The 25,557-nt window shown below is 42.6% G+C and overlaps 2 protein-coding genes across 3 annotated transcripts in view; both read right to left on the reverse strand.

Moving 5' to 3' along the window:
* Positions 1-517: 517 nt before the first annotated feature.
* LOC103368568 (uncharacterized) overlaps positions 518-25,557 on the reverse strand; it is a 32,517-nt gene continuing 7,477 nt past the window's right edge. The window contains exons 6-13 of the mRNA XM_008296977.1: positions 24,969-25,550; positions 24,695-24,868; positions 23,479-23,652; positions 23,204-23,377; positions 21,798-21,844; positions 21,107-21,614; positions 12,729-12,792; positions 518-703 (exon numbers count right to left, since the gene is read on the reverse strand). Of these exons, the coding sequence (XP_008295199.1) occupies positions 518-703; positions 12,729-12,792; positions 21,107-21,614; positions 21,798-21,844; positions 23,204-23,377; positions 23,479-23,652; positions 24,695-24,868; positions 24,969-25,550 (1,909 nt within the window). The remainder of the gene's footprint in view (positions 704-12,728; positions 12,793-21,106; positions 21,615-21,797; positions 21,845-23,203; positions 23,378-23,478; positions 23,653-24,694; positions 24,869-24,968; positions 25,551-25,557) is intronic.
* allc (allantoicase) lies at positions 10,496-18,127 on the reverse strand. 2 transcript variants are annotated; one of them, XM_008296976.1, is made up of 11 exons: positions 18,038-18,127; positions 16,681-16,731; positions 16,016-16,103; positions 15,104-15,223; positions 14,894-14,973; positions 14,390-14,522; positions 14,152-14,307; positions 13,947-14,020; positions 13,272-13,380; positions 13,076-13,194; positions 12,743-12,996 (listed from the first exon to the last, which is right to left on the reverse strand). In XM_008296976.1, exons 1-11 carry the CDS (start codon positions 18,125-18,127, stop codon positions 12,817-12,819), a joined length of 1,200 nt encoding a protein of 399 aa, XP_008295198.1. In that variant the 3' UTR covers positions 12,743-12,816. The 2 variants fall into 2 exon arrangements, with proteins under 2 accessions (XP_008295197.1, XP_008295198.1); XM_008296975.1 differs by lacking the exons at positions 16,681-16,731; positions 18,038-18,127 and adding an exon at positions 10,496-10,570 and having other exon boundaries at positions 12,780-12,996; positions 16,016-16,087.

The following is a 25,557-nucleotide window of genomic DNA, read 5'->3' on the forward strand; positions in this document are numbered from 1 at the left end:
GGCTTTTCAGTTCTGCGTGTGACAGAAGCAGCATCAGTGGACTCGTTCAGACTTTATTGAACGGGACAGAGTCGAGTTCCGCCGATCAATCTGACGCCTCCGAGAAGCAGTCCGCTGTCAGTTCTGAATGAAAGCCGGTGGAGGTGGACGAGTGTGTCCCTGCCATCCATCCATCCATCCTCATCACCTCCATCATTATTCTCTGCCTTGCCACCACACAGCCAAACTTAAGGCCCGAGTTCAATGAAAATCACATTTAATCCACAGTGACGCCCGACAGTGTGCGAGCACCGGTTAAGATTCATCTGTTTTGCATTTGATTTGAGTTCAATAAAAAACGTTTCATACCGAGTGATGATAAAATGCTCATGAATGTCAGAATCTCTCAGTCTTTGTTTGCCTCCTTTTACTTTCATGACAGCAGGACTTGATCTGCATGGACTCCACCAGACCTGATGACCCATGGTGTCCCAGCAAAGGTTCCAAACAGCTTATTGTCATGTAAATAACTGTGTTCTTATGTCTTTAACTGCTCCATAGATGTTTTACTGGGGTTGAGTTCAGGTGACTGTGGAGTAAAGTCCATGATGCTCTCCTTGGTCTTCTTTGGTTCTTCAAGTTGAAGTTTGAAGGAGTGTTTGGGCTCATTATCCTGCTGCAGCATGAATCCTTCTCCAAAGAGATGCAAACCAGACGGAGGAGTCTGTGAAGAATGGATGGTCAGAGTGGAGGATGTTTCACTGTGTGGTAGATCCACTACGGTGTCCTTCTGGTGTCTATACTGTATACACACCCTTTTGTCAATGCCACTAATTTTCTTTTTTCAATATAAATCTTCTGGGCTTTTGCCTTTATTTAGAGCAGTTGAGATAGACATGAAAGCGGGGGAGAAGAACAGGGAGAGACCTGCAGCAAAGGGTTATGGGCGGGAGTCGAACCCAAGACCAGCCAAGGGATTGTGTTAGAGCTTGTGCAGAACTCCTGAAAAGTGGTTTAGAGATGCTCTTTGTCCTCTGAGAACATCACGAGACAGCCGTCCTTTGACAGAACCTTTGCTGATTGGAGTCTTGCTTTCTTTATTTAGTAAATTATGTGATGAAGCTGCTGTTCTACAGTCAGTAAACAAAGCTTGATGCATCGATCTTCTGATGATTTGTTAGCTTTTGGTCTGTCTGATCCTGTTTAGATACAACTGATCCAGTTTCCATAAAGTGTTTCAGAGCTCCTCACAGTGTCACCTCAGAAACCTTTAGTCCAGCCATGACTCGATGCTGATGACGCTCCGCTTTGCTCAGAGTAATAATTTAACTTCTGACACTTTCACTCAGTTCTGATGCCATGTTTCCCATCATCACAGAGCTACTTAGTGAACAACAATCTGCTGGTAACCTGAGTCACAGACATATTTCCGTAATATAAACAATGACTGCAGGTTGATTTAGTTAAACAAGCCTCCGATGAGTCAAAGAAATCCATCTGAATGCTGCTTCAATGGAAGGATGCAGCTCAAAGAAATCTTACCTTTGTTCGAGTTAGCAGGGTCACTGCCATTAATCCAGTTTGGTTGATTAATGATACACTGATCAGAGACTGAAATATTTCTCCTTCAGTTTACATGTCAGATCTATGTTTTAAAACCTCTCTGATGATTCCAAGGTTCACAAAAAAAGACTATTAGACTCCACTGTAGCATCAACCGCGTCCATGTTAAAGGCACTTCATGGGTACAAAAGAAACACCCTCAGAAAACTAGTTGTTCAGAATCTGTGTTCTTTTCTTACAGTTTAGAATTTCATTTAGCAGATGTACATGTTGTACGTCTGAGAGTAGATACACATTCAGACGCCTGGTGACAGAACTGCTCTGCCTGCCATTGGCAGCAACTTGCCCAAGGACACTTCAGCTGTGGCGGGGTGGAGGATCAAACTTCCAACCTTTGCTCTACCACCTGAGCCATAGCTGCCCACATCATTTCTGTTGATTTTTTGATCCACAAACCACAATAATCTACTGTAGGTATTATATGTATATTTACAGGTTACTTGATTACAACTAATTGTTACCAATATGTGGATGCTAAACGAACAGGAAATGTGAGACTGTTGTAAGGTTAAACTTGAACCATATTTTAGCATATAAATGGCTCAGCAGTGATACAGAAACAACCCATCAGCAGTAAGTCAAAGTATCACACCGGTAGCAGGTAGAGATAGCCAAGGTTGTGTTGGTGCTGTTTTGACCCAGACTGAGTCCATTTTTGCCATCCATGGCTGAAGACAGCGGGGGTTAGTCCTGCTCAGCCTGACTCGGCCTCCTCGCTGGGGTTTTGATTTGCTCTGCGTTATGCTAATGAAGCCGCCGCTCTCTCTCAGGGGGATTCACACCGACACGGTTTTACCAGATTTCTCCAGCGAGGGTCGTTGGAAATGTGATTCAGGAGTCTCGGGGGAAATAAGCATGCAAGGTGCTGCTTCAGGCAAAGTAATATCCTCAGCCGGTTAGACGGAGCAATAATCTCCACAGGGCCGAGCCGGGGGACGCCTGCACCCCCCGGGACTCTAAGCGACGCCGGGGGGAGAGTCTGTCGGCGTTTATGAGACCGTTGTCACGGAGCGAACACACTCAGAGTCCTCATCACACAGATGGTGAACAACTGAGAACAGGAGGCCCTGCAGCAGAGACACCCGGGAGGCTCATAGATGCACAGAGTCAGAAAATCTGACGCTCTGGGAGGCACTTAGACACATTGAGCTAACATCAGCATGCTAATGTGCTCGTTGTCTGCGCAGATCACCCACTAAATACTTTCTGTTGTACACATCTTTTACTTTTCAATGACTACAGCGAACCTTTTTGCTTCAACAGTAAAACTGAACTTTACATGCCTGTAATATTTACCATTAGCTTAGCATATTGTCCAGCTAACATTTGTATCCACCAACAAAACCCCTTAATATGTGAGAATGTCCTATTTCAGCCCAAACGAAAAGTAAATACCTGAAAACTGAATAAACATCCCTTAAAATCTCATTAATTAGCAGCTAAAACATTTCAGATCTCATGACACCATAAAACTCACCCTGAATGGATTTTTGCTTTTTTTTGTATTACTGTGACATTTATTTACAATTAATGTGAAGTCTCAAAAAGTCTAACTCATTTGTTCGTTAAGGGCTTTGCAAACCAAGTTTTGTAGTTCTTCAGTTAATGGACACATGAAGGTAAACTGATTTACACCGAGGTGTGCGTTCGGGGGTAAGTGGAGCTTTACCTACAGGTTCTGCAGGGCCTGTTGTATAACAGCGGCTGCCGCAGAACAGAACACATGACCGTGTCTCATGCTGGTTTCTGCTCTGCTGCCCTGCAGGATCTAAATGATGTTTTTGAACTGAATTCCCATTAAGTTTAAAAGCCTTTTTTCATTATGCTGCTCGTCCCCGGTCTGCTGTCACAGCCTCCACCTCCTCCCTCCCCACAGCAGAGAGAGAGAAAAAAAAACTGGGATCAGATCATATAAAGAGCTAATTTACATAATATCACGTCTGTGCATGAAGTTCATGTCTGCAGGAAGCAGACTGCGTCTCTACTGCCCCCTGCTGGTGACAAACCACAGAAGTAGGATGATGTCAGTTTTACCTTCGTTCATCATTCAAATGTGGAGCAAGTCCAGGTTGATTTTGTTCTTCTGTTTGTTTACGTCCTCTTCGTATTTTACATTTATGAGTTATGTTTTTAGAGCAGCTAAAATGAAAACATTAACACGGACTTCATTATATGCTGTAACTCATTCATTTTTTCAGTGAAGATCTCAACTTTCTGGTGTTCCTCAAAATGACTCTTTGTCTTTAACAAGGTCCTGCTTGCAAAACAATTAAATGCACTATTTTTATGATGTTTTTGACATTTTTTCAAAAATTGATAGACCAGTGTTGTGATTCACATACTGAGCTGATAGTGGGAGTGTTGTGTCGCTGCTTAGCAGTGCCTAAACCGAGACACGATGATACAGAAATTTGTCTGCTTCGTTTTCACAGTGACAGGATGGAGCTGCTGGTTCACCTTCGAGCAGCATTTCCGTCGATGTTGGACAGTTTTGATGACAAAAGCTCTGCAGATGAAGATGAACATGAGGCTCATGATAAAAATGTTGAGGAAGAGGAAGAGTTAGTTTTTGTTCATCAATCAGATTATCAGATTCAGTGCATTCAAATGACGTTCAGACTCAAATGTATGACTCACCTTTTGTTTATTTTAGGTTCATTTTTTACACTTAGGTATAAATGATGGCGTACCACAAGGCTGTGTACGAGGACCTCTGCCTTTTGGAAACTGAACATGCTTCTACTTGATGACATCCAACCTGAAAAAAATGATTTATGTCCCCATACTGACTAAAACAAAAAACAAAAACAAACAAACAAAAAAACCTGACTAGCTTAAATTTGAAGCTACAGAAGTCAGATCTTACAAAGTCTCCTGACAAACATCTGCCTTCCACTGCTGCTAGAAAGGAAAGCGAAGCCACAACTTCCAAAAGAATCTATGAGAAGTTACAGCAGTTCTGTGCAACATAAAACAGTAGAAACATGAAATATATCAGCCCGACATGACTCATATTCACCCGGCTCGAACAAACACAGTTTCTGACGTCTAGAAATGATTGGAACATTTCGGGAATGTTAGTTTTTGTTAATGCTCTGAAAAGGTTACAGCAACTTGAATTTAATATGAAGATTAAAATGCCTCATTATTCATAATGTCATGTTGTTGCTGTATGATGCTGTTTGTAAGTTACTGAATCCATCCAAAATGAAACAAGGAGTCCACGGGCTTCTTGTACCGGTGACGTTTTATTTTTATTACAGTTTCTCTAATACAGTTGCCCATCTTTGGAACTGACACTGCTCTCAGTAACTGCACGTTTTTACACCGTTAATGCAAAGAAATGGAGCCAGGTGAAGAAGATGGCAGCAGTGGTTGTGTTTATGGTGTTGCAAGTGTGTGTTTGGAGGGGGTTGTACAATAGGTTAAAGAGCAAAGCATGATGGATATGGTCTCATTAGAGGAGGGAAGCGGGGCTTTAATTTCCTCTCTGTGCTTCATCTTTATTAACGTCAGAGCGGTCGATGATCAGACCTCAAAGACAAAAACCAGGAAAGGAAATCAGGTCAAATCACACATACAATCTGAACTGAGGGAGCTCTGGAGGGTCAGGGTCTGGCTCAAGGGCACACTGGCAGAAGGATGGTCTGAAATCCAAGTCAGCAGCTCGCTCCTAAACTCAAGTGTCTCTGCTCAAGTTTCTCTCGGACAATGTTCAGCACAAATATTTTAAAGGTTGCTGATAACTTCTGATGTTTAAAAACACTGAACCTGAAAATGAAGTGACGCCTTCTCTGTATAAATGAGACCTAAATGACCACAAGCATCTTTAAATCCAGTCAACACAGTGTCATCAATATACATACGGAGGAGATATATGAAATCCCTTTATTTTGAATTCTGTTTAATTGAAAAGCACCACAAAGTGAACTTCTCTTCACGTCATTAAAGCCCCAAATCAAATCAATTAATCAAATCAAGTTTTTTTTTTCTGCAAACCTTCAGGACAGTTTCCGCCTGCAGTGACTGCAGCAAAACAGAGATTTCAGTCACACTGAACCAAAACCAACATCTTTCTGAATGCGAACTCAGTCTTTGATGCCCCATTCCTGGACTACCTCCATCCACCCCAACCTCCTCCTGCAGACTCTGATGCAGCTCAGAAATCTGCTGTCAGCTCATTTAAAGAAATAGTACTTCTGAACAAAATCCAGTCAATGATTATGTTGCACCTGAACACATCTGGGAAAACAATGTAGTAATATATGAAGGTAATTTCAGGTCTGTAATGGACTGCTGACCTGCCACAGGTGTGTCCTTCCTCTTTCCCAATGTCAGACTGCAGCCCCCTTTGACCCTCTGCAGGATAAAGTGTGTAGAGCTAATAGACGGTTAGATGGGTGAATGTAATCTGTAAGAGACAGAGTCACCCCAATAAAACCACAGTGGGATCTGCTGGACCCGGTGGTGCTAACTGGGTTTACGCTAAGCGACATCATAAAGTCCTGGACTTACTTCCATGGTTGTCCCTGTTCACCAACCTCCTCAATGTGGACACAGTCAGTGTAAAACATTTAGATAAATATAAAATGTGTGTGTTTTATCTGTTACGTGTGTGTGTGTGTGTGTGTGTGTGTGTGTGTGTGTGTGTGTGTAGGTGTGTGTGTGTGTTTGTCCTTCAGGACAGCAGATGAAGGATGACGGTGTTGGTTTGCTCCGACAGTGTTGACAGACGGGTGGAGCTCTGCTCTAAACTCTCCTCTCATATGAGTGATGGTCGCAGCGCTCACACTCATGATGTTAATGACTCAACTTAATTAGAATAAACAGAGATCATTTCCAGTCCTACTGAATCTGGAGGACGGTCCTCATTAAATCGAGACCAGAATCATGAATGAGTGTTCTTTCAATTCGACCACCAGCAGGTGTTATTTTTACCATTGGTTTTGTTTCCACCGTGGTTCTTAAATCCAACCATCCATTATCTATACACCGCTTAATCCTCACTAGGGTCATGTGGGGCTGGAGTCTATTCCAGCTGACTCAGGGTGAAGACAGGGGACACCCTGGACAGGTCACCAGTCTATCACAGGGCTACACTTAGAGACAGACAACCAAGCACACTCACATTCACACCTACGGACAATTTAGAATCACCAATTGACCTCAACATGTTTTTGGACTGTGTGGGAGGAAGCCAGAGAACCCGGAGAGAACCCACGCTGCACGGAGAGAACATACAAACTCCACACAGAAAGATCCTCAAACTGATGCCACATACTGACACAAACTGGGAATCTTCTAGCTGCGAATTGACGATGCTAACCACCAAGCCACCTTGCAGCCCGGTCTTTAAACTAACATTTTTAAATCTGTGTGTGTGTATAAGTAGACTTACGGTCTGCATGGTAACAGGTGTGGTGAACCAGTCCGCCCACTCTGGCCGTTAAACCTCTGACAGTTTGTTTATGTTGCATACAAGAAGTAACTATTTCTTTAAATGGTAAATGAATTGCATGTATGTAGAGCGTTTCTAACTTAGCGGCACTCAAAGCACTTTACAATGTTTTCTCATTCACCCATTCACACACACATCCTTACACCAGTGATGACTGCCTGCCACTGGGAGCAACTTCGTGTCTTGCTCAAGGACACTTCGACTATCAAACCACCAGCCTGGACAACTGCTCCACCATCTGAGTCACAGCTGCCCACAAAACATTTTAGCATCTAACAGTAACAAGATGCATATGTATTGAGATTTTTTTTGATGCAGCACTGAGATGACAAATTGTTAAATATCCAACATTGTCTATTAACAATTTTGTGTTTTGGCGTCACAAACTCAAGAATAATGCCGATGCTATTTTGCAGCAGCTTTGAACCTGCAAATGATGTTTGCTGAACATTATTTCTATCGCCATCCCTTGTGCACATCACTGTAGGTTTAACATCATTTATTCATCATTTTAAAGGAGAATCAAACTCATTTAATTATCATCACACTCCTGTAACACTGGCAGACTCACAATGGGTATTTTAGAAAATGATCAATACTGATCTATTTTCTAAAGACACTACAGGTTTCATAGTTTCTTCTCCTCAACACCTGGAAACGCATATGGAGGTGGAAAATCACTGGAGTGATCCTTTCAGGGTTAAAACTACCAGACACACACACACACAGACACACACACACAAACACACACTCTTGAGAGCCCACACAGGACGGCTAATTGCCATAATTTCAGCAGGTCGACAGTAACGTCTGAGCAGATGACACAAACGTCCGCCTCACCGCTGAGGCTGCCCAGGCGAAGTCAAAGGTCAGGTCCAAGCTCAGCGCTGCGAGTGGAGGAGGGAGGAGGAGGTTCAGATGTTGAAGCACAGCAGGTCGACACATGAACAGGCTCTTTCTTCAGCAGGACGTCGGCCTCTGAGGACGAATCTTGTTAAGATTTTATTCATCAAATGATAAAAAACACAATCTAATGGAGGACAGTTGATGGAACAACAACACTGAGACGTGTGATTAATCCCTGCTGCCCAGGACTTTGAGAAACACTGCTGCTCTCTCCATGTTCTTACTGACCTTTTCCTCAGCAGACATGGTGACGTGTCACAGCAGGAGAAGCGAAGGTGAAACGCTTTTCAATAATACTGGCTCAGCTCCAGCAGGTATCCCAGTGAGCGCTAACACCAGTCAGCGCTCCCGTAAAGGTCTCACATTGTGCCTATTTTCAGCACGTTAACGGAAGTCTTACATGTACCCAGAATGTTGGACTCAATTTGTTGGCTCTAAACACTGCAAAGATGGTTCATTTCTGGGTTTTAGTTCTAAATGGTCAGTTTTAGTGTCTGTAGCTTCCAATTTAGCTGAGCTGCTGTTGTCTGTGTCCTTTCAGGAAGAAGACGGTTTCTATAATTAAAGGTACTTGTCCATTGGGGCAGTTTTACATGCAAAACATCGGACTGTTCTCCAACATCGCAGGCTTGAAAGGTGCGTCGCTAGCGAGCCACTAGGTGGTGTGAGAACTGCCTCTAACCTTCCCCAGAATCTTGTTCAGGCGTCAAACCAACATGGAGGCTCGTTCACAACGTTTATTACAAAAACAGTTCAGGGAAATGTGTTTCTGAAAACATCCTAGGTCACCAATAAGTTATGCAGTTGCTGAATCTGCCCTCATTTTAGTTTAGCAACAGCTAGTTAAAGGGTTTTACAAAAGTTTCACGAGGCAACGGACCTCCGCTCGATTCGCCTCATTTGAAAAGTAAGATGAGAGTTTCGTTAAAGTAGATGAGACCTCAACTTTATGCAAATGTGGAGCGGACGACACGACACAGCGGTGTTTGGAAATCGTCAAAGTAACGAATCCTGTGGACGTGCACCATAAAAGCAGAAAAACACTTGACAAAACAGCAGCTTAATGTATGTGTGAGACCAGGAGTTTCTACTCTTTCTAACTTCCTGTCCGAATGATTATTTTACACGGAAATGCCACCAAACTCACAGCGTTGCCATTGTTTTTAACCTACACGTATGTTGAGTTTGTCAGACAATGTTGCATGTGCCGTCTAAATGTGTGTCACCAGTTTATATTCGTTCCTTTGACAACAGAAACAGAAAACTATGTGAACGAGAACAGCTCTACTTGGAAACTGACAGCAGTGAGATACAGCGTATGTGAGCGCAGGGAGCAGGATGAACAGATGAACACTGTTGTGCACTGAAGCACAACAGGTGACATGAAAACTCAATCATACACCCAGTTGTTGTTCACTGGGCTCAAATTAGTCCCAACGTTTCCATTATGTATCTAAATGTTATTCTGCATTACAAGTTCTGACTTGTGGGCATTTGACCAAAGCTGAAGTTACCGTTAGCGACATTAACCACACAATGAGTCAACACTGGATTTTCATGTTGCTGTGGTGAAGCAGTGGACAGTGACAAGCCTGGATTAAACTTCTTTTTTTACCTGCTGATGGAGGAATTTGAGAAAAAATTCTGACTGGAGTCTAAAGTTGGGAGGTCACCTATTTGAAGAGTTGCAGTTGTCTTCATATTCTCACAGATTTTATGTTTAGCTTCAAGTTTTTAAGACGTACAAAATTGAAATGGATTTTTCCCATTTGGGACCTTTAAATGCGATCCAGGGCTGCAAGGTGGCTCAGTGGTTAGCACTGTTGCCTCGCAGGATGAAGGTCGCTGGTTCGCGTCCCAGTGAGGACATCCAGGATCTTTCTGTGTGGAGTTTGCATGTTCTCCCCGTGCAGCGTGGGTTCTCTTCGGGTTCTCCAGCTTCCTCACACAGTCCGGAAACATGTTGAGGTTAATTGGTGATTCTAAATTGTCTGTAGGTGTGAATGTGAGTGTGCTTGGTTGTCTATCTCTAAGTGTAGCCCTGTGATAGACTGGTGACCTGTCCAGGGTGTCCCCTGCCTTCGCCCTGAGTCAGCTGGGATAGACTCCAGCCCCCCACGACCCCAGTGAGGATTAAGCGGTGTATAGATAATGGATGGAAATGCAATCCAGTAATTTTTAATGTCCACCTCTACACCAGTGTTTCTCCTGTTGCGACTGATGTGACAAAGGTCTGTTATAAAGCAGGTGGTTTAACTGACCAACCTAAAGAAAACACAACAAACCTAAACACCTCCCAACCCCCCAGAAAACAAACAAACAAATAAACAAACCATATGGCACAGCTGTTTTCTCCAGATGTCAATCAGAATGCAGATCTGACGATGTGATAGTCTGATCTTTTTATATTTGACCTGCAGACGGATTTAGAGGCCGCACGTCCTGGAGCATCGTGCAGAATACAGGATCCCTGATGAGGACGCGCCTCATTCAGCTCTTCACTTCACTGAGGTGAGGGGGGTCAGCCGGGGATGACAGCGGAAGGGCTGCGAGGGGGAGGCGGGTGACAACGCCGCCTGAGGTTGATTAAAGTTGACCTTGAGCCTGAGCGAGAGAGAGAGGAGGCAGAAAACACAGATGGATGAGAACTAATGACGGAGGTGAAGAGCAAAGGAAATCAATGAGCAGCAGATCGATGGCCATTTGATTTTTTAACACTAATTTCTGAGGAAGAAGAAGGTGGAGACGTCATCGATCCCTCCTCTCCCCCAAACTGAAACGGTTATCTCGTGTTATTAATTGAGAAGAGATGCTCAGCTGACTGATGGAGGATAAATGAATGTGATGAAGAGAAGCAGAGGGGATTGTGGGTAAATGGCATAGGTGGGGAGTCGTTTCCTGATGCACGAATCCGAGGCAACAAAGACGGGCTTTGTTTAGACTGCAGGGACAAAAATAATTAACAAATAAAAGTGTAGTGTCAGCTACATTTTACTGACATTTTCTATTATTTCTAATGTTCATACAGAAAGCATCAATAATTTGCTTGTATTGTTTCAAATAGGCTGCAGCTCAACCAACTGAGGGAATGGTCATTTCAGAAAGCAATTGCTTCTGCACACTTTACTGAGTTGAAGATTTGATTTTAAGAGTTAAAACTGTTTTCCTCCCATTCATCTGTATCCATTAAAACACAATTAAAAGGGCAAATTTGTTTCTAAATACACATTTGTAGAATAACTAGCGGTGCAGTGGAAGAGATGTTTTTTAATCAAGATGGACAGAAGAATCTTTGAGGATTCGACAAAAACTTTTTAAATCGTGGCTTTTGAAAGATGACCAGGGATGTCTGTTTTAGAGAAACCGGTTTGGAGCTCAGCGTGTTGAACGTGATGAGAACACAGTCGTACTGTAACAGCGAGAGTTTTGCATTTTGGAACAAGTTGTCTGTGATGTGATTCTGTTTTGTTCTGTAACAATCATGAATCTTGGAGGGAACTTTCGTCTCTCAAATCTGCTCGTTTCTTTAATTTTTCTCTGAACATTAATTGATTCTGACGTCCACATTGCTGCAACTGAGGACGTCTTCACACATCTGCTGCTTTCGCTGCTTTTCATTGAGCACCTTGTATGTCGCTGCTGCAGTTTCTTTATCTTCAGGAATTGCTCTCCTCTCTCTCATTTTCCCTGAAAATGCCTAAAGTGTGCATTTGACTGTGAAGTTGTCAGACTATATTTCAGTAATGTGTAATGTAATGTGCTGGATCTTTCTACATGGAGTTTGCATGTTCTCCCCGTGCAGCGTGGGTTCTCTCCGGGTTCTCCAGCTTCCTCCCACAAGGTCCAAAAACATGTTGAGGTTAATTGGTGATTCTAAATTGTCTGTAGGTGTGAATGTGAGTGTGCTTGGTTGTTTGTCTCTAAGTGTAGCCCTGTGATAGACTGGTGACCTGTCCAGGTGAACCTGCCTTCACCCTGAGTCAGCTGGGATAGACTCCAGCCCCAGAGAGGATTAAGCGGTGTATAGATAATGGATGGATGGATTAGAAAATCCAGGCCGAATTTCACTGTAACGCCCTGAGGTGATTGAAGGAGAAGATCAACACAAACGACCTGAAATGTGGCACAATGTCAGTCTGCTGTGAGCCTGATTGCACTCCTTTGTTGAGCCACAGCCACACCATCAACACCAATGTTGTTCTCCAACTGTTCTACTGGCCAGATTTGGCTTTCAGTGGCCTCTTCCTCTTCCCCAAAATGAAATGGTAGCTTAAGGATTGCTGTTTTGATCAAGTGGAGGAGATTCATCAGCCATTGCAGATGGTGATCTAAGTGTTTACATGATTAGACTTCCAGGAAGCATTACAAACACTGCAGGAGCACTGGGAGCAGTGTGTCACTGCACCAGACGACTACTTCGACAGGGATGTGGCATGTAAATTTAAATCAGGGACTGTTTTTGATTTTACAGAATCACAGAAGTTTGTGATCGCACCTTGTAGGAACCAATCAAACCATATTCTATGTTGTCTGGACTAAGCTCACCACTTTTTTTTCAAACCAGAGTTTAGGTTTCACACCTGTAATTTAGATCTGCATCGAACTTAAAGTCTGAAATAAAAGATTAAACGAGTTCGGTGTGAAATGTTTAGTCCCTTGATTTCATTGTCACGTTGCTTTGCAGAATGTTTTACTGTGTGTGTGTGTGTGTGTGCGTGTGTGTGTGTGTGTGTGTGTGTGTGTGTGACTGGGTCGTGTTTACTTCATCATTCATTCGACTGTCACATGATTTATTTGCACACTGCAAACTAACATATTTAAACCCTCTCGATCTGCAGGTCTGAGGTGTGTCAGAGTTTAGATGTTGGTCTCCTCTGATTGATCGAAGCTGCAGTGGTCGGCGTGAGTCGACCCCAGAGCCGGAGGCGGCTGACTCCTCCATCTGGAGCGATAATGAGACGGACGTGACTGACAGGATGACTCAGCGTCAGCTCCGTCTCACTGTAGTGATGCCTGTGGTGAGAACGAAGCTGCAGCACAGAGAGGAAGACGATGATCAAGAAGGTGAAACGTAACCAAAGAAAACTTCTTCACACAACAAAAACGTACCTTCTGAGGAGGAAGAAGGACCTGCCATTTCCCAGAATTCCACCTCGTCCTGATGCACTGAGCCTCCTCTTCGGGGGTCAAAGTGCACGCCTCGATCCTGCAGGAGTCTGGGAAGTTACCTGAATGGAAAAACACCAGAATGAACAGCTGCATTTGAGAAGAAAAGTGAAGTGAAACACCTGAGACGTGTCTTTACCTTTGAAGTGGTTGGTGTCGATCTCGATGCTGCTGATCAGTCCGGGATGACCGAGTCGAAACACCACCCACTCCCAGCCAGGCACCTGCAAGATCCCCCGCTGGTCCACCTGCAAGACAACCAGCAGGGAGGCATTTAACACCTGACACAACAGAGTCCACACATGAATAGGACGGTTCACGTTTGATGTAAAGACGTTTTAAGTTGGAGAATACATTGAAATGAAAAAATGAATGAGAACAATTTTAAAACTAAGGATAGTTTGGATAGTGAGACATTTTAGAAAAATTAAAATATATAAAACATATAATAACATATATATATATATATAACATATATAAATATGAAACAGGATATTTTCCTAATTATTTCACAAGCTATTCATTTTAAAGAGGGGACTTTGATAAAGTACTTATTTAAAAAAAAAAATAAAATTTCTTCTCTTTATCAGACAGTGAAACCTTCTAAAGTAAATCTAAATGGGGCATCTTCAGAAAATAAAAATGGCTACATTCCTCAAACTGAGGACACTGTTGACAATAAGGAAACATTTTTTTAGAAATTCTTCACATCTTGAAAATTGACAACATTTTTGCAAAGTGGGACACCAAAGAGGTGAGGACATCTTGGAAAGTAGAATAAGAATGAGGTTAATTTGAGTGTTGCTGTTTAAACCTTCAGCTCTTTGGGTCGGTCCAGTCTCCGGGCTGTTTCCCATCCGTCCCCCATGTTGGCAGCTCGACCAAGACCTGCACACACAGCAGCAGTGTCACCAGAGTCACAAATTCACCCACAAGGGCCACAAGCAGCTCACTTACACAACACACAGCAACAATAAAGATAAAAAGCTAATGCACAAATAATCTGAGTTGACTCCAACCAATCATGTTGCGTGGATGCCCAAAATGGGCGTCGCTGTAGCCGAGGCAGACTCCGCCATTGGTCAGAGCCACCAGGTCGACCAGCTGGTTGGTGGAGACAGACAACCAGTCTCTCTGCCCGACGCCGTACGCCCGCAGCCTGGCTATCCCTCCATCTGAGGACACACACACGCACACACTGTGTAATATTAAATGCATGTTGTTTATGTGTGTGTGTGTGTGTGTGTGTGTGTGTACCTGGGTACATGTTGAGGCGCAGGTGTGTGACTCTCCAGTTACAGTTGACCCTGAAGTAGTTGTGGCAGCAGTCTGAGTATCCAGGCTGCAGCTCAGACACACTCACCAACTCTGGCCACGCCTCCGAGCCCAGCTGCCAATCAGAGCACATGTCAGCTGTCAATCAAACCACAAATCAGCTGATAATCAATCAGCTGTCAATCCAACCAAACCAAGTTGGTCACCATGGGGACCAGCTTGCTGTCAGTCGTACTTTGTAGACTAGCAGCCAGCGTTACCATGGTGAGTGAGTCGATGTCATGTTACCATGGTGGCCTGCAGACTACAAATGTTGCCGCGGTGACTAACTGCTTCAAATACCATCATGACTAGCAGTGCTTCCATGGTGACTGGCTAGTTGTTATGTTACAATGCCGACACGCCGATTGTCATCACAGTGACCAGTACATCGCTAACATCCCACTCTCAGTGTTTCCTTAGCGACCACTTCAACTCCAGTGTTACCTTGGCGACAGCAGCCATCTGACTGTCGGAGGCGGCCATGCCAGTCCGGTCTCCTTCCAGAGTGAAGGCAGGCAGCTGGTCTGATGAGGAGCAAGATTTGTTTTTTTAGTTGACATGTAAACAGACAGCTGCTGTGGGAGACATGGAGCTAACATGTAAGCTGTGTGAAAAGGTTTAACGTAAAGGGGGAAGATGATGAGAAGCTGGTACCCAGACAACCGGCTTGGATGGAGACGTGAGGAGAGTGGTTTCCAGTGAAGAAGGACGTGTCGACATCGAAGCCGTGAATCAGCCCCGGCACTCCCAGCTGGATGATGCACCAGTCGTGACCTTCAACAAAACAGGTGACAAGAACACACACACACAAAAGGACCGTGGTCATGATGAGTGATGTGTAATGAATGTCCTTTAAATGGTAGTGAAACAAAAGTACTAACCAGTGCTGTAGGGCAGAGCATGTGCAACCACTGTGCATCCTCACCTATACATTCATGATGAGCTTCAGTCAGTAACGTGCTACTAATCACATTTTTCCCAAGATGGTGAAGGTCTGACCTGCTCTCTTGTACCTGTGATTGGTTGGTACCAGTGATCTTGGTTTGTGAAGCTTTAGTGTTTTCACATCAGTCTCCAAAACGCCAGAAAAGTCTCCGATAAGAGTCGCTAGATTCGTTGCAACTTGCTTTTGACTAAAAACGTCGCCAAGAGGATTTGGAAAGTCGCCATACTTAGCGAGAAAGTCGCCAAGTTGGCAACACTGCGCGTACTGGCGGGTGTCGCATGTCGGCGGTTTTGAGTGACAAAAAATTAAAGACGTTTTATTTTAGTGTTACAAGATCACCATAATCCTCAAATTTAGAACTACATTTTAAAAACTAACGAACTAAAATAAAATACATTTAAACGAAATACTCATTATTTATTTTCAGAGGTATGAAAGAGCCACATATGGCTCCGGATTACAGACCCCTGATCTAGACCATAAAGATGTTGAAAGCAAGCAGCCAGAAAAGGTCTTTGTATGCTGACTGTGAAGAACAGAGTGAAATGACAGCAGCCCTCCGTGTTGAGGTCTGACTGGATGAACTTCAGAGAAGGTCTGTGTGAATTCTAGATTCTAACCAGATATTCTCTTCCTCCTCGTCTCCCACCCGTCCATCCATTTTCCAAACTCAGTAAAGGCAGATGCAACGAACTGTGGTGGCTCTCTCTGTACAAACACACAGACATTACATGTTATTAGAACTATGATTTTGTGATGTCCACCATGTGAGGTGAACCTTGAGATGGCATGTTGTGAAATGGTTTTATACAAACAACAAAAATAAGGACAAAGCTGCTGCTGTTCATGTTGTCTAACCTAAGACTGTAATCTTCAGCCTTGCACATCTGGACACTGCAAATTTAACCCATTCTTCTTTTTTTGTTTATTGATGCACTGTGGCATGTTTTTTATTATGCACACTGCAGTAAACAGCCGGGGTCTTGTACAATCTAATCTACGGTGAGCTCCTTTAATCCTTGAATACACCAGAAACACTGGTGATGAGCAGCTGTTGCAGAAATTAAAAAAAAAAAAAAATGAACCTCCATATTGGTGTTGTGTCTTTTGAAAGATTTACATCTGCTGTAGGAACTGAGAGAAGAAGGAACATGGAGTAACACACTTTTGGGGATATTTGTTGTCAATACGATAAAAAAAGAAGAACACCAGACTGATGCTTTAAAGTGACATAACTGTGTAGATTTAAGTATTGGTGTTATTAATAAGATCAGAGTTGTTGTACCTTCAACAGGTTTTGAGCAGGAGCGAACCATTCGTCTGTGGCAAAGATCACCTGGAAGAACAACATGAACACATTTTATCATGTAAACCAACAAAGGTTTGTGGTGTGAAACCAGTTCAATAGAGTCAATACAACATATCCAGAGTTAGAACTGGATTAATGAGTAATAATTTACCATTTTGGATACAATCTGATCTGTTAGATGTTCAGACTGATGCCACTCTATCACAGATTGTTATGCAGCAACAAAAAACAGTTACTGCTGGTTAATCGATGCTGAACATTCAGTTTAAAATGCAGATTGGTGATCTGAGAGCAGCTCAGTCAGATGTTTGTGAATTTTCATTATGTTAAGGATCAACGCTGCCATCAGCACTGAAACAGTCAAAAAATAAATGGTCAGTTTGAGCCCCTTTAAACTAAATGTCTGAAGATGGAAGAGTTTTTATTTGTCCCATGTCCGTACAGTGTGAAGTGACTGTTCCACAAGGTTGTGCAATAAAGCATTCCTTAAAATATTCACAAATGTTGAGGAGTGAAGAGATAAAGCTGAAGTGAAGTGTACATTGTGCAAGAGTTGCAGTCGTGTGTGTGTGTGTGTGTGTGTGTGTGTGTGTGTGTGTGTGTGGGTGTGTGTGTGTGTGTGCATCGATATGTTTTACACATATTTGCATTGTGGCGGTGTGATGCTGTTGTCGAACTGAATATTTGAGGGTTTTTTAGACACTTGCTGGTACAAACTAAGGCATCTGAACACGTGTTACCTTCCACTCAATAAAAAATTAGAATAAAAATGTAGTTCCAGCCCTAATTTATTCATATGTTGTATTTGAAGAGTTCATTTGCAAAAACAGAAAACCCCATTTTTGCAGATTTTCAGAAAACATATTTTTGTGTTGTTTGCTTGAGATAATATCAATCAAACTGCAGCTGAGTGGATTTGACTCCATAGACACGACAAAAATAGAGATAACTTAGGTTTGATTGATGTTGTCTCAGGTAGACGATGGAAAAGTGGGTTTTCTGAAGGTTTGTGAAGATGGAGTTTTCTGTTTTTGCAAATGAACTCTTCTGCTGGTACAGGTGAGCAAGTCTGGATTAAATATCATTAAACTACTTAGACAGCTGTTCCCCTCATTCAGCCAATCGGTCATTAAGATAAATTAACAAACATGATATATATTTAAATTCTGTTGTAGTTTTTGACTAATGATATATTTGCTTGTGTCTTGCAGTACTGAATGTATGTCTAAATAGTATCTGAGCAGCTGGAAAATGAAAACAGTGACTAAGAAACATGTTTATATCTGAGGGTATGTCTGCTTGTGGCAGCATGAAAACACTCTGAGTGACTCACCTTCCCTCCGACCGTCTCACAGGTCAGATCATTGAACTGCAGGAAGTCAGGGTCTGCCGCCGCCCTGCCTGGCATCCTCCTCTCCGCCATGCTGAGATCTTCCTCAAGTTGCTACTGAGACGAGAACTGAAGGGCCGAAGCCGCCGCTCGTCCTGCTGAAGGCAGAAGAGGCGCTCACACAGCTTCCACCCTGCAGGACAAAGTTCAGCTGCTGCTCGGCTACAGACAGACGGCTGCTGTTTATTCAGACCGTCCACACACAGCAAACATGTCCGCTCAGTCACACTGGAAGCATCGTCCTGTCACTCATTTACCTTCCTGTTCGTAACGTGGTTATAATCTGCGGCTTTACTGACTGTGTTGAAACACACAAGGATTCCTGCTGTCAGAACCTCACAGATAAAAAAATATACACAATCAACTAAACACAAAGCAGACACAGACAATAACAAAACAACACACATGCAGTTTTAAGATAATGTGCAGACATGGTGGCAATGCAGCAACACTGCACGCTTCTCATTTGTGTCGTTTTGTTGCATTTATTCTCGTACAGCGTTCCTCACATGTATATCTGCCTGCTTCTTTAGTTCTTCATGATGGGAACCTTTATATCTTTGAGTCACTCTGGGCTTTGGGAGATTGATCAGACAACTTGTCCATTAATGGCCACAAATGACCAATATTGAAAATAATCACGGGATGCAGTTTTGTTCTTTTTTAGACTGACCATAAATAAAAGTTAAACCAATCTCAATCTTTATATTTAAGTTATACTTGTAAGAGGTTTCATTGAATCAAACGGCAGCTTGTCTTTCAGTCTTACACACTAAACCATCAGAGTGATTGCTGGCTGCTCTCACCATGTCACTAAACCAGTTCCCTCTTATGAACTCACAGCAAAGTAAAGTAAGCGCTGTACAGTCAAAATGTATTTTTGAAAGGAGCAAAGCTTTATTAAACAAACTGAGCAAACGTGACACTAACAAGGGTAGTGAACTGTATATTTCAATTCTATGTTTCATGTGTTCACTAGTTAAAACAAATCTATACACCTCTCTATCCCAGCCGACGTAGGGTGAAGGTATAAACTGTAGGAAAAACAAAAACACACAAATGAGATTCTGAGCAGCAATTGCTTTGCTGATCATTCAGAAAGAACAAACACAGACTGCAAAGGCGTCTTCCTCTATATGCTCTCCCCCTTGGCCACTTAATCGGCCATCATGGACTCCAGTTTCACTGTTCTGACGATAACATTTAACATCTCCACCAAAACAATCACCACTATCGTCCTTTAAACCCTTACCAATGCATCACAGAAACAAAGTTCTGGCTCCAAACAAACTTCCTCAAACTAAACTGTGACAAATCAGAAATCGTCCAGAATCACTCACTAAATCCACCCGTAGCTTCTCCCTCACCATCAGTGGCTCCACTGTACTCACTTCCCCTTACATCAGAAATCTTGGCCTCATCGTTGACCAAACCGACTCCTTCAATCAATATATTAAGCACAAACTAAAACAGCCTTCTTCAACCTCAAAAGTGTCACCTTTTCAGAAACTCAACTGCAGAAGACTCGACTACTGCGACAGTCTTCTCTACGGAACATCGTCCAAAACACTAAAGACACTTCAACACATTCAGCATTAAGCTGCCTGCCTGCTCACCCACTACAACACTCACCATCACATAAACCCCATCCAGAACATCTCCTGCCTCCCAGTCCTCCAGCCAATCCACTTCCAAATCTTTCTCATCACTTACAAAGCTCTCCTCATGCCCTGCTAATGCTAGTCTCCTAACTGAACCCTCTAAATGAAGCTCATTTCATTAAGAAAGTTGTCACCTTCTGTTTCCCCACGCTGCTAAAACCCCCTCATCCTGATCTCAACACTACTCTCGACCACTCTGTCTTCACACCACCTTGATCTGGGACCATGCTCCATGATGTCACTTCTCTAAACACCAAAATGCTTTCATATAGCATGCTCATATCTCCATGACACACTTTTTTTCTCTACTTTTATATGAAGTTTCTTATTGAAATAAAGGTAAAACATAAGTTCAGCTCTCTGTATAAAATTTCACACACAACATTAAAAAAAAAATACCGGGACAATAAACAGTAATTCAGAAGAAAAACAAACCAAATTGGGGCAACATAAAATGAAAATTAACAAATGGATGCAGACTAAATGACAATTATTGTTTGTTTTCTGATCATACCAACAGTATACAGTAAAGCTTCTCATGTAATTCACTGACAGCTGCTCACTTACTCAGCTGTGATGAAGAAATTTCATGGTCTCCTAGAAATTATGTTCATATGGTAATAATGCCTTTTAGTAAACATGTCCTAATGAGTCACCCGCCTTAAACAGTGTTGCTGACAGGTTCAAGGAACATTACAAAGAGTTTAAGTTAAGTTCCAAATTTTGTACATCGCAGTCTTATGGAATGTCTGTGGGAAAAGGGAAGGGGTAAGAAAAATAAGTCCAATCCACGGAGGTCCCACCTCACAATACCGAGGACTTAAGAGATGGGCTGCTAATGTCTTGGTTCCTGTGGAGTCCAGGCCTCGATGGGTCAGAGCTGTCTTTGCAACACAAGGGGGACCCAGACAATATGAGGCAGGTGGTTTGATTGTTGTGGCTGATCAGATCTTCTGGAAGAAAACAAATGTAGTCCTTCTGCAAACATTAACGAACATTTTCTCATTATGTTTTCTCTCCTTCTTCCATCAGCCTCATGCTTGTGTTAATTGGGATATATAACTGTAGAGTCTTTTTTTCACTTATTGTACATTTAACATGTTCTTATTGTTTATTTGTGCTTGTTTATCTGTATTTATGGTGGTAGTGACTTTACTCTTTGTGCTGTAATAACCAAATTTCCCCTCAGGGATTAATAAAGTATTACTATTGTATTGTATTCTATATATTCTAATTTCTAGGAGACACGGGTTTCACCAACACTGACTGAGACGTCAGAGACGTTCCATCTTACAATGAACACAGAGACACTGAAGAGTCCACTGACAGCATCAAAGACTCCACCCCAAACCCAAACCCAAACCCAAAGCCCGGATACAGAGGCTCAGTGAATGTGGTGTTGAAGGTGTGGAGGTGGATCACAGAGTCAGGGGAGGAGACTCTGTAGAAGGACAGAATGCCAGCAGGATGGTCCACATACACTGCTATTCTCTTGGAAACAGGGGATGATGAGGAGATGGATGTTCCTTTGGTATTGTGACGGACTGAATAACCACCATCAGAGCAGCTCAGAGTCCAGGACTGATCGTTCCCTCCAAACCTGCAGTTGGCACCGTCTCCTTTTCTCCCGATTCCTCTGTAGGCCACTGCGATGTCGACCTCTCCTCTCCACTCGACTTCCCAGTAACAGCGACCAGTCAGACCATTTCCACACAGCAGCTGGTAGCAGCGGTCAAACCTCTCTTTGTCGTCAGGATAGGGCTGCTCCTTCTCCCTCACCAGCGTCACCTTTCTGTTGCCGTCAGAAAGTTTGAGCTTCTTGTGTGCTGTGTTTCTGTCCAGTGTGACTTCACAGGCATCTGACAAAGACACCAAAACACAAGTTTTATATTTTTGACCGACAGATCAGTGATATGAAAGGTTAAACTACTCCATATCTTGGTAAATTGGAATTAAACAAGACAAATATGAAGAAAGCACAATAGAGAATGGAACATTGATTAGGTGATGTTATAGTATGAAATATCAAAGTCCACACTCACACTTCTTCAGACCAGGTTTTAACCTTTGTTTTCCACCATTTTCCACCCTGCAGGAAAAAAAACTCAGTCAGATCAGTGTGTAATTTTTGATAATGGAAACAGGAGCATTCAATAACTTATATGAATGAGACACTACAGTGTAACAGTCATGTAATGAGAAACGTGTATCCCATGGAAGCTGCTGACTTTTCCAGCATATCTGTACAAACATTTGATCCTCTCCAAAACAGTGCAAACAGATAAAGGTGATGAACTTGAGCCACAGCACGAGGAAAATTTAACCATTTAGTACTGAACCGAAATATCAATAGATGTATTGTTCTTCTGTGACCTCAGAAGCTTGTGTTTCCCAATTTACCAGGAATTACTTCTTGTAGTTGTTTGGTACAAGTGATCAAAACAATCTCTTGTACCAATCTTTCTGCAACGTTTCTTCAGTTGTTGAGGGGTTTTCTTGCATCTACTTTCAGTTTTCAATTGTCCCACAACATTTCAATAGGATTCAGATCTGGGCTTTGACTAGTCTATTCTATAACCCTCCTAACTCTTCTTTGGTGGATCATCACCCTTTTGAAAGATCTATTTTTGGTTCATCTCAAAAGTTCAGACAGATGGCCTCACATTACCTTTGTTATAGTCTTTGGTGTGCAAGCTGCCCTCTACCAAATCAGCGAAGCAACCCAAAAGCATAAGATTTCCACTACCACGCTTTACAGTTTGTATGAAGCTCTTCCGCAGAAATACTGCCTAAAAAAGCATTAATTTGTCATGTGACCAAACAGCCCAACCTTGTTTGATTAATTTGTCCAGTGCACATTATTTGAAAAGGCCGGTTGTATGTCCGTTGGGTTCTAATGTTGTTCTTGGACAGTAAAGCATTTTCCTATCACACCTCCACTGCAGCTCAAAGTTGTGCTTTTGGATTGTAGATGTAGCACTTTGAGTTACCCGCAGCTGCTGGTATGACATTTTGGGGTTGTTGAAGATGTGTTTTTGTATCAAATGCACGTCTCTTGGGCTTAATTTGCTGGAGGAGCCAGTCCTAGACAAAGTGGCAGTCATTTGAAGTCCATACCACTTGGAGATGATTTTTGTCTCAGTAGAATTATTTATTTGTAATGATTTGGAGATCTTTTTCAATCCCTAATCAGACTCCAAGGCATCCACATGGCATTAAATGGCCCCTTCACCCTGGACATGGTGACACCATACCCTTAAATAGCAAAAAGAACAACAGAGCCTTAAAGGTTCAAAGAAGATAGGTTCCAAATGTTGGTCCCTAAGGAGGTTCTTCTCATTGGACCCTTGTCTGGTAGCCCTGGTTTGAATTCGATAGATTTACATTTGTGTGAAATGTACTCATTGTTTTTTACATTACTGTTTGATGTTGTGTTGTCTGTCCATACCTGACAGTGTCCAGTCTCCAGTTTAGATTCTCCAATGCAGCAGAAAGCTGCTTCACTCCTGAGTCTCCTGGATGGTTGTAGCTCAGGTCCAGCTCTCTGAGATGGGAGGAATTAACGCTCAGAGCTGAGACCAGAGAAGAACAACCTTCTTCTGTGACCAGACAACCTGACAGACTGGAAGTTTGAGAAGATTGCATGTAATCTCCACAGACACTAAACAGGATGTAAAGAAGTATTGATGGAATCATGTCTTGTAAGAACTTTGGATTTGTTACCCAAGAGTTTCCAGTTCACAGTGTGGACTCTTCAATCCAGCAGAAAGCAGCTTCACTCCTGAATCCTGCAGGTCGTTGTTACTCAGGTCCAGATCTCTCAGACTAGAGGACTGAGAGCTGAGAACTGAGGACAGATCTTCACAGCCTCTCCATGACAGTTTACACACCGCGAGCCTTGAATGAAACAGTGAATAGAAACTCTGTGAATAGATTACATTTTGATAGTGTATTTTTCTTATAGTTGGGACTAGTTGTATTGAGTCTCTACAACATGTCAAAAACCCCTATCACATCTAGTTTCACCACAAACCAAACTTGAATCCAAAGGATCATTGAAGGTATCACCCCCCATCAGCCAATACCTATTAAAGCAACTACTTACTAGTTTCATGTATCAAATTAGAAGTAAACTGACTATGACTTAAACTTGTAAAAACGACTCAGAAATACCAATGCTAAACTCTCACAGGCAGTTTCCCAAACATGAATTAAGCCTCGCCCTACACTAAAAGAAAAATACAATGATTGCACAGCCTTTTCACACAACTTCCAGTCAAAAGGCCGTCGGAACAGGAAGTCAACACAACTTCCTCTGTAGACAGGAAGAAGGAAAAGGAGAAGCACAAGTATGCTTCAGCGGATTGTATTTCAGCTACATGCAGAGCGCGTTCATCTGCTGCCATCCTGTTGTTGTGCCATAGAAGCATTGTCTGTAAGTTCAAATAATATATGATGAGTTCTTTAGTAAAGAGCTGTTGATATTAACCATTTAGCCTCACTATGTCATTGTTGTATTGATGTCACTGTTATTGCCATATTATTTATTTGGGTTTGAGCCTTTTTTGGTTATATTGGTATAAGATTTAGCTTAGAGCTTAGCATGCTTGTGAACTTAGGTGTTTACCTTTGTATAGCAAATATTACAATGATTTTGCTGTATTCTGTTGTTTCAGTTTCACTCCATTTTCACATCTTCATGTACCTTTGCACCATGCAAGACCTCTGCAATAGATATCTGGAGCTCAGAGGCGACATCCTGACTCTCATGTCACTGTGAATGCAGTTTGGCTAGCTGTATGAATGAGGTCAGAACACCTTAAAGAGGACGGTATATCCTCATTCAAAAAGTTTATTTTTTTCTTTTAGTCTAAGACCAGGTTTAATTCATGTCTGGTAAACTGAGCCTCAGAGTCATACTCAACAGCTGTATCCTGACCTGAGAGTTTTCAGTTCACAGTGTGGACTCTTCAGTCCAGCAGAAAGCAGCTTCACTCCTGAATCCTGCAGGCTGTTGTTACTCAGGTCCAGATCTCTCAGACTAGAGGACTGAGAGCTGAGAACTGAGGACAGAGCTTCACAGCTTCTCTCTGAGAGTGTGCAACCACTCAGCCTGAGTAGGAAAACGTGATGAAAATAGTTAATTATGTGAGTTTGTTCAGCTCTGATGAAATGCCAATCATAGTTATACATTAAGTGATCCATCCACCTACAGAGCTTTGTTGGAGGCTTTGACCACTGGCAGCAGCCTCAGAAGAGCCTCCTCTGAAGCAGAGTATTTCTTCAGGTCAAACACGTCCAGATGTTCTTCTGATGACAGTAAGATGAAGACCAGAGCTGACCACTGAGTAGAAGACAGTTTATCTGTGGAGAGACTTCCTGATCTCAGGGACCGTTGGATCTCCTCCACTAGAGAACGATCATTCAGTTCATTCAGACAGTGGAACAGATTGATGCTTCTCTCTGCAGACAGATTCTCACTGATCTTCTTCTTGATGTACTCGACTGTTTTTTGATTGGAGTCTGAGCTTGTTGTCTGCTGCAGACGTTTTAGATGTTTCTGATTGGTCTGCAGTGAAAATCCCAGGAGGAAGCGCAGGAACAAGTCCAGCCGTCCATTTGAACTCCGCAAAGCCTCGTCCACAGCTCTCTGGTGGAGATGTCTTAGTTTTGGTTTCTCTTTAAATGCTTTTGGCTTCTTGGAAATTGTTTGTTGTTCTTCCATCAGGTTGACACCAGAGTTGATGAAGGTCTGATGGACATGAAGAGCAGCCAGAAACTCCTGAACACTCAGATGGACGA

Source organism: Stegastes partitus, unplaced genomic scaffold, assembly GCF_000690725.1.
Source record: "Stegastes partitus isolate 25-593 unplaced genomic scaffold, Stegastes_partitus-1.0.2 Scaffold1174, whole genome shotgun sequence".
In the NCBI taxonomy this organism is placed as follows: Eukaryota; Metazoa; Chordata; class Actinopteri; family Pomacentridae; genus Stegastes; species Stegastes partitus.

What these genes read in the sequence shown, in the direction of transcription:
- allc (XM_008296976.1), bottom strand. Translation starts at nt 18,127, where the DNA reads ATGGCGGAGAGGAGGATGCCAGGCAGGGCGGCGGCAGACCCTGACTTC. An exon ending in GAGGAGGAAGAGAATATCTG is followed by an intron (nt 15,224 to 16,015) that starts GTTAGAATCTAG and finishes GTTTTGTTGAAG; the next exon opens with GTCACGACTGGTGCATCATC. An exon ending in GCGCCTCAACATGTACCCAG is followed by an intron (nt 14,308 to 14,389) that starts GTACACACACAC and finishes GTGTGTCCTCAG; the next exon opens with ATGGAGGGATAGCCAGGCTG.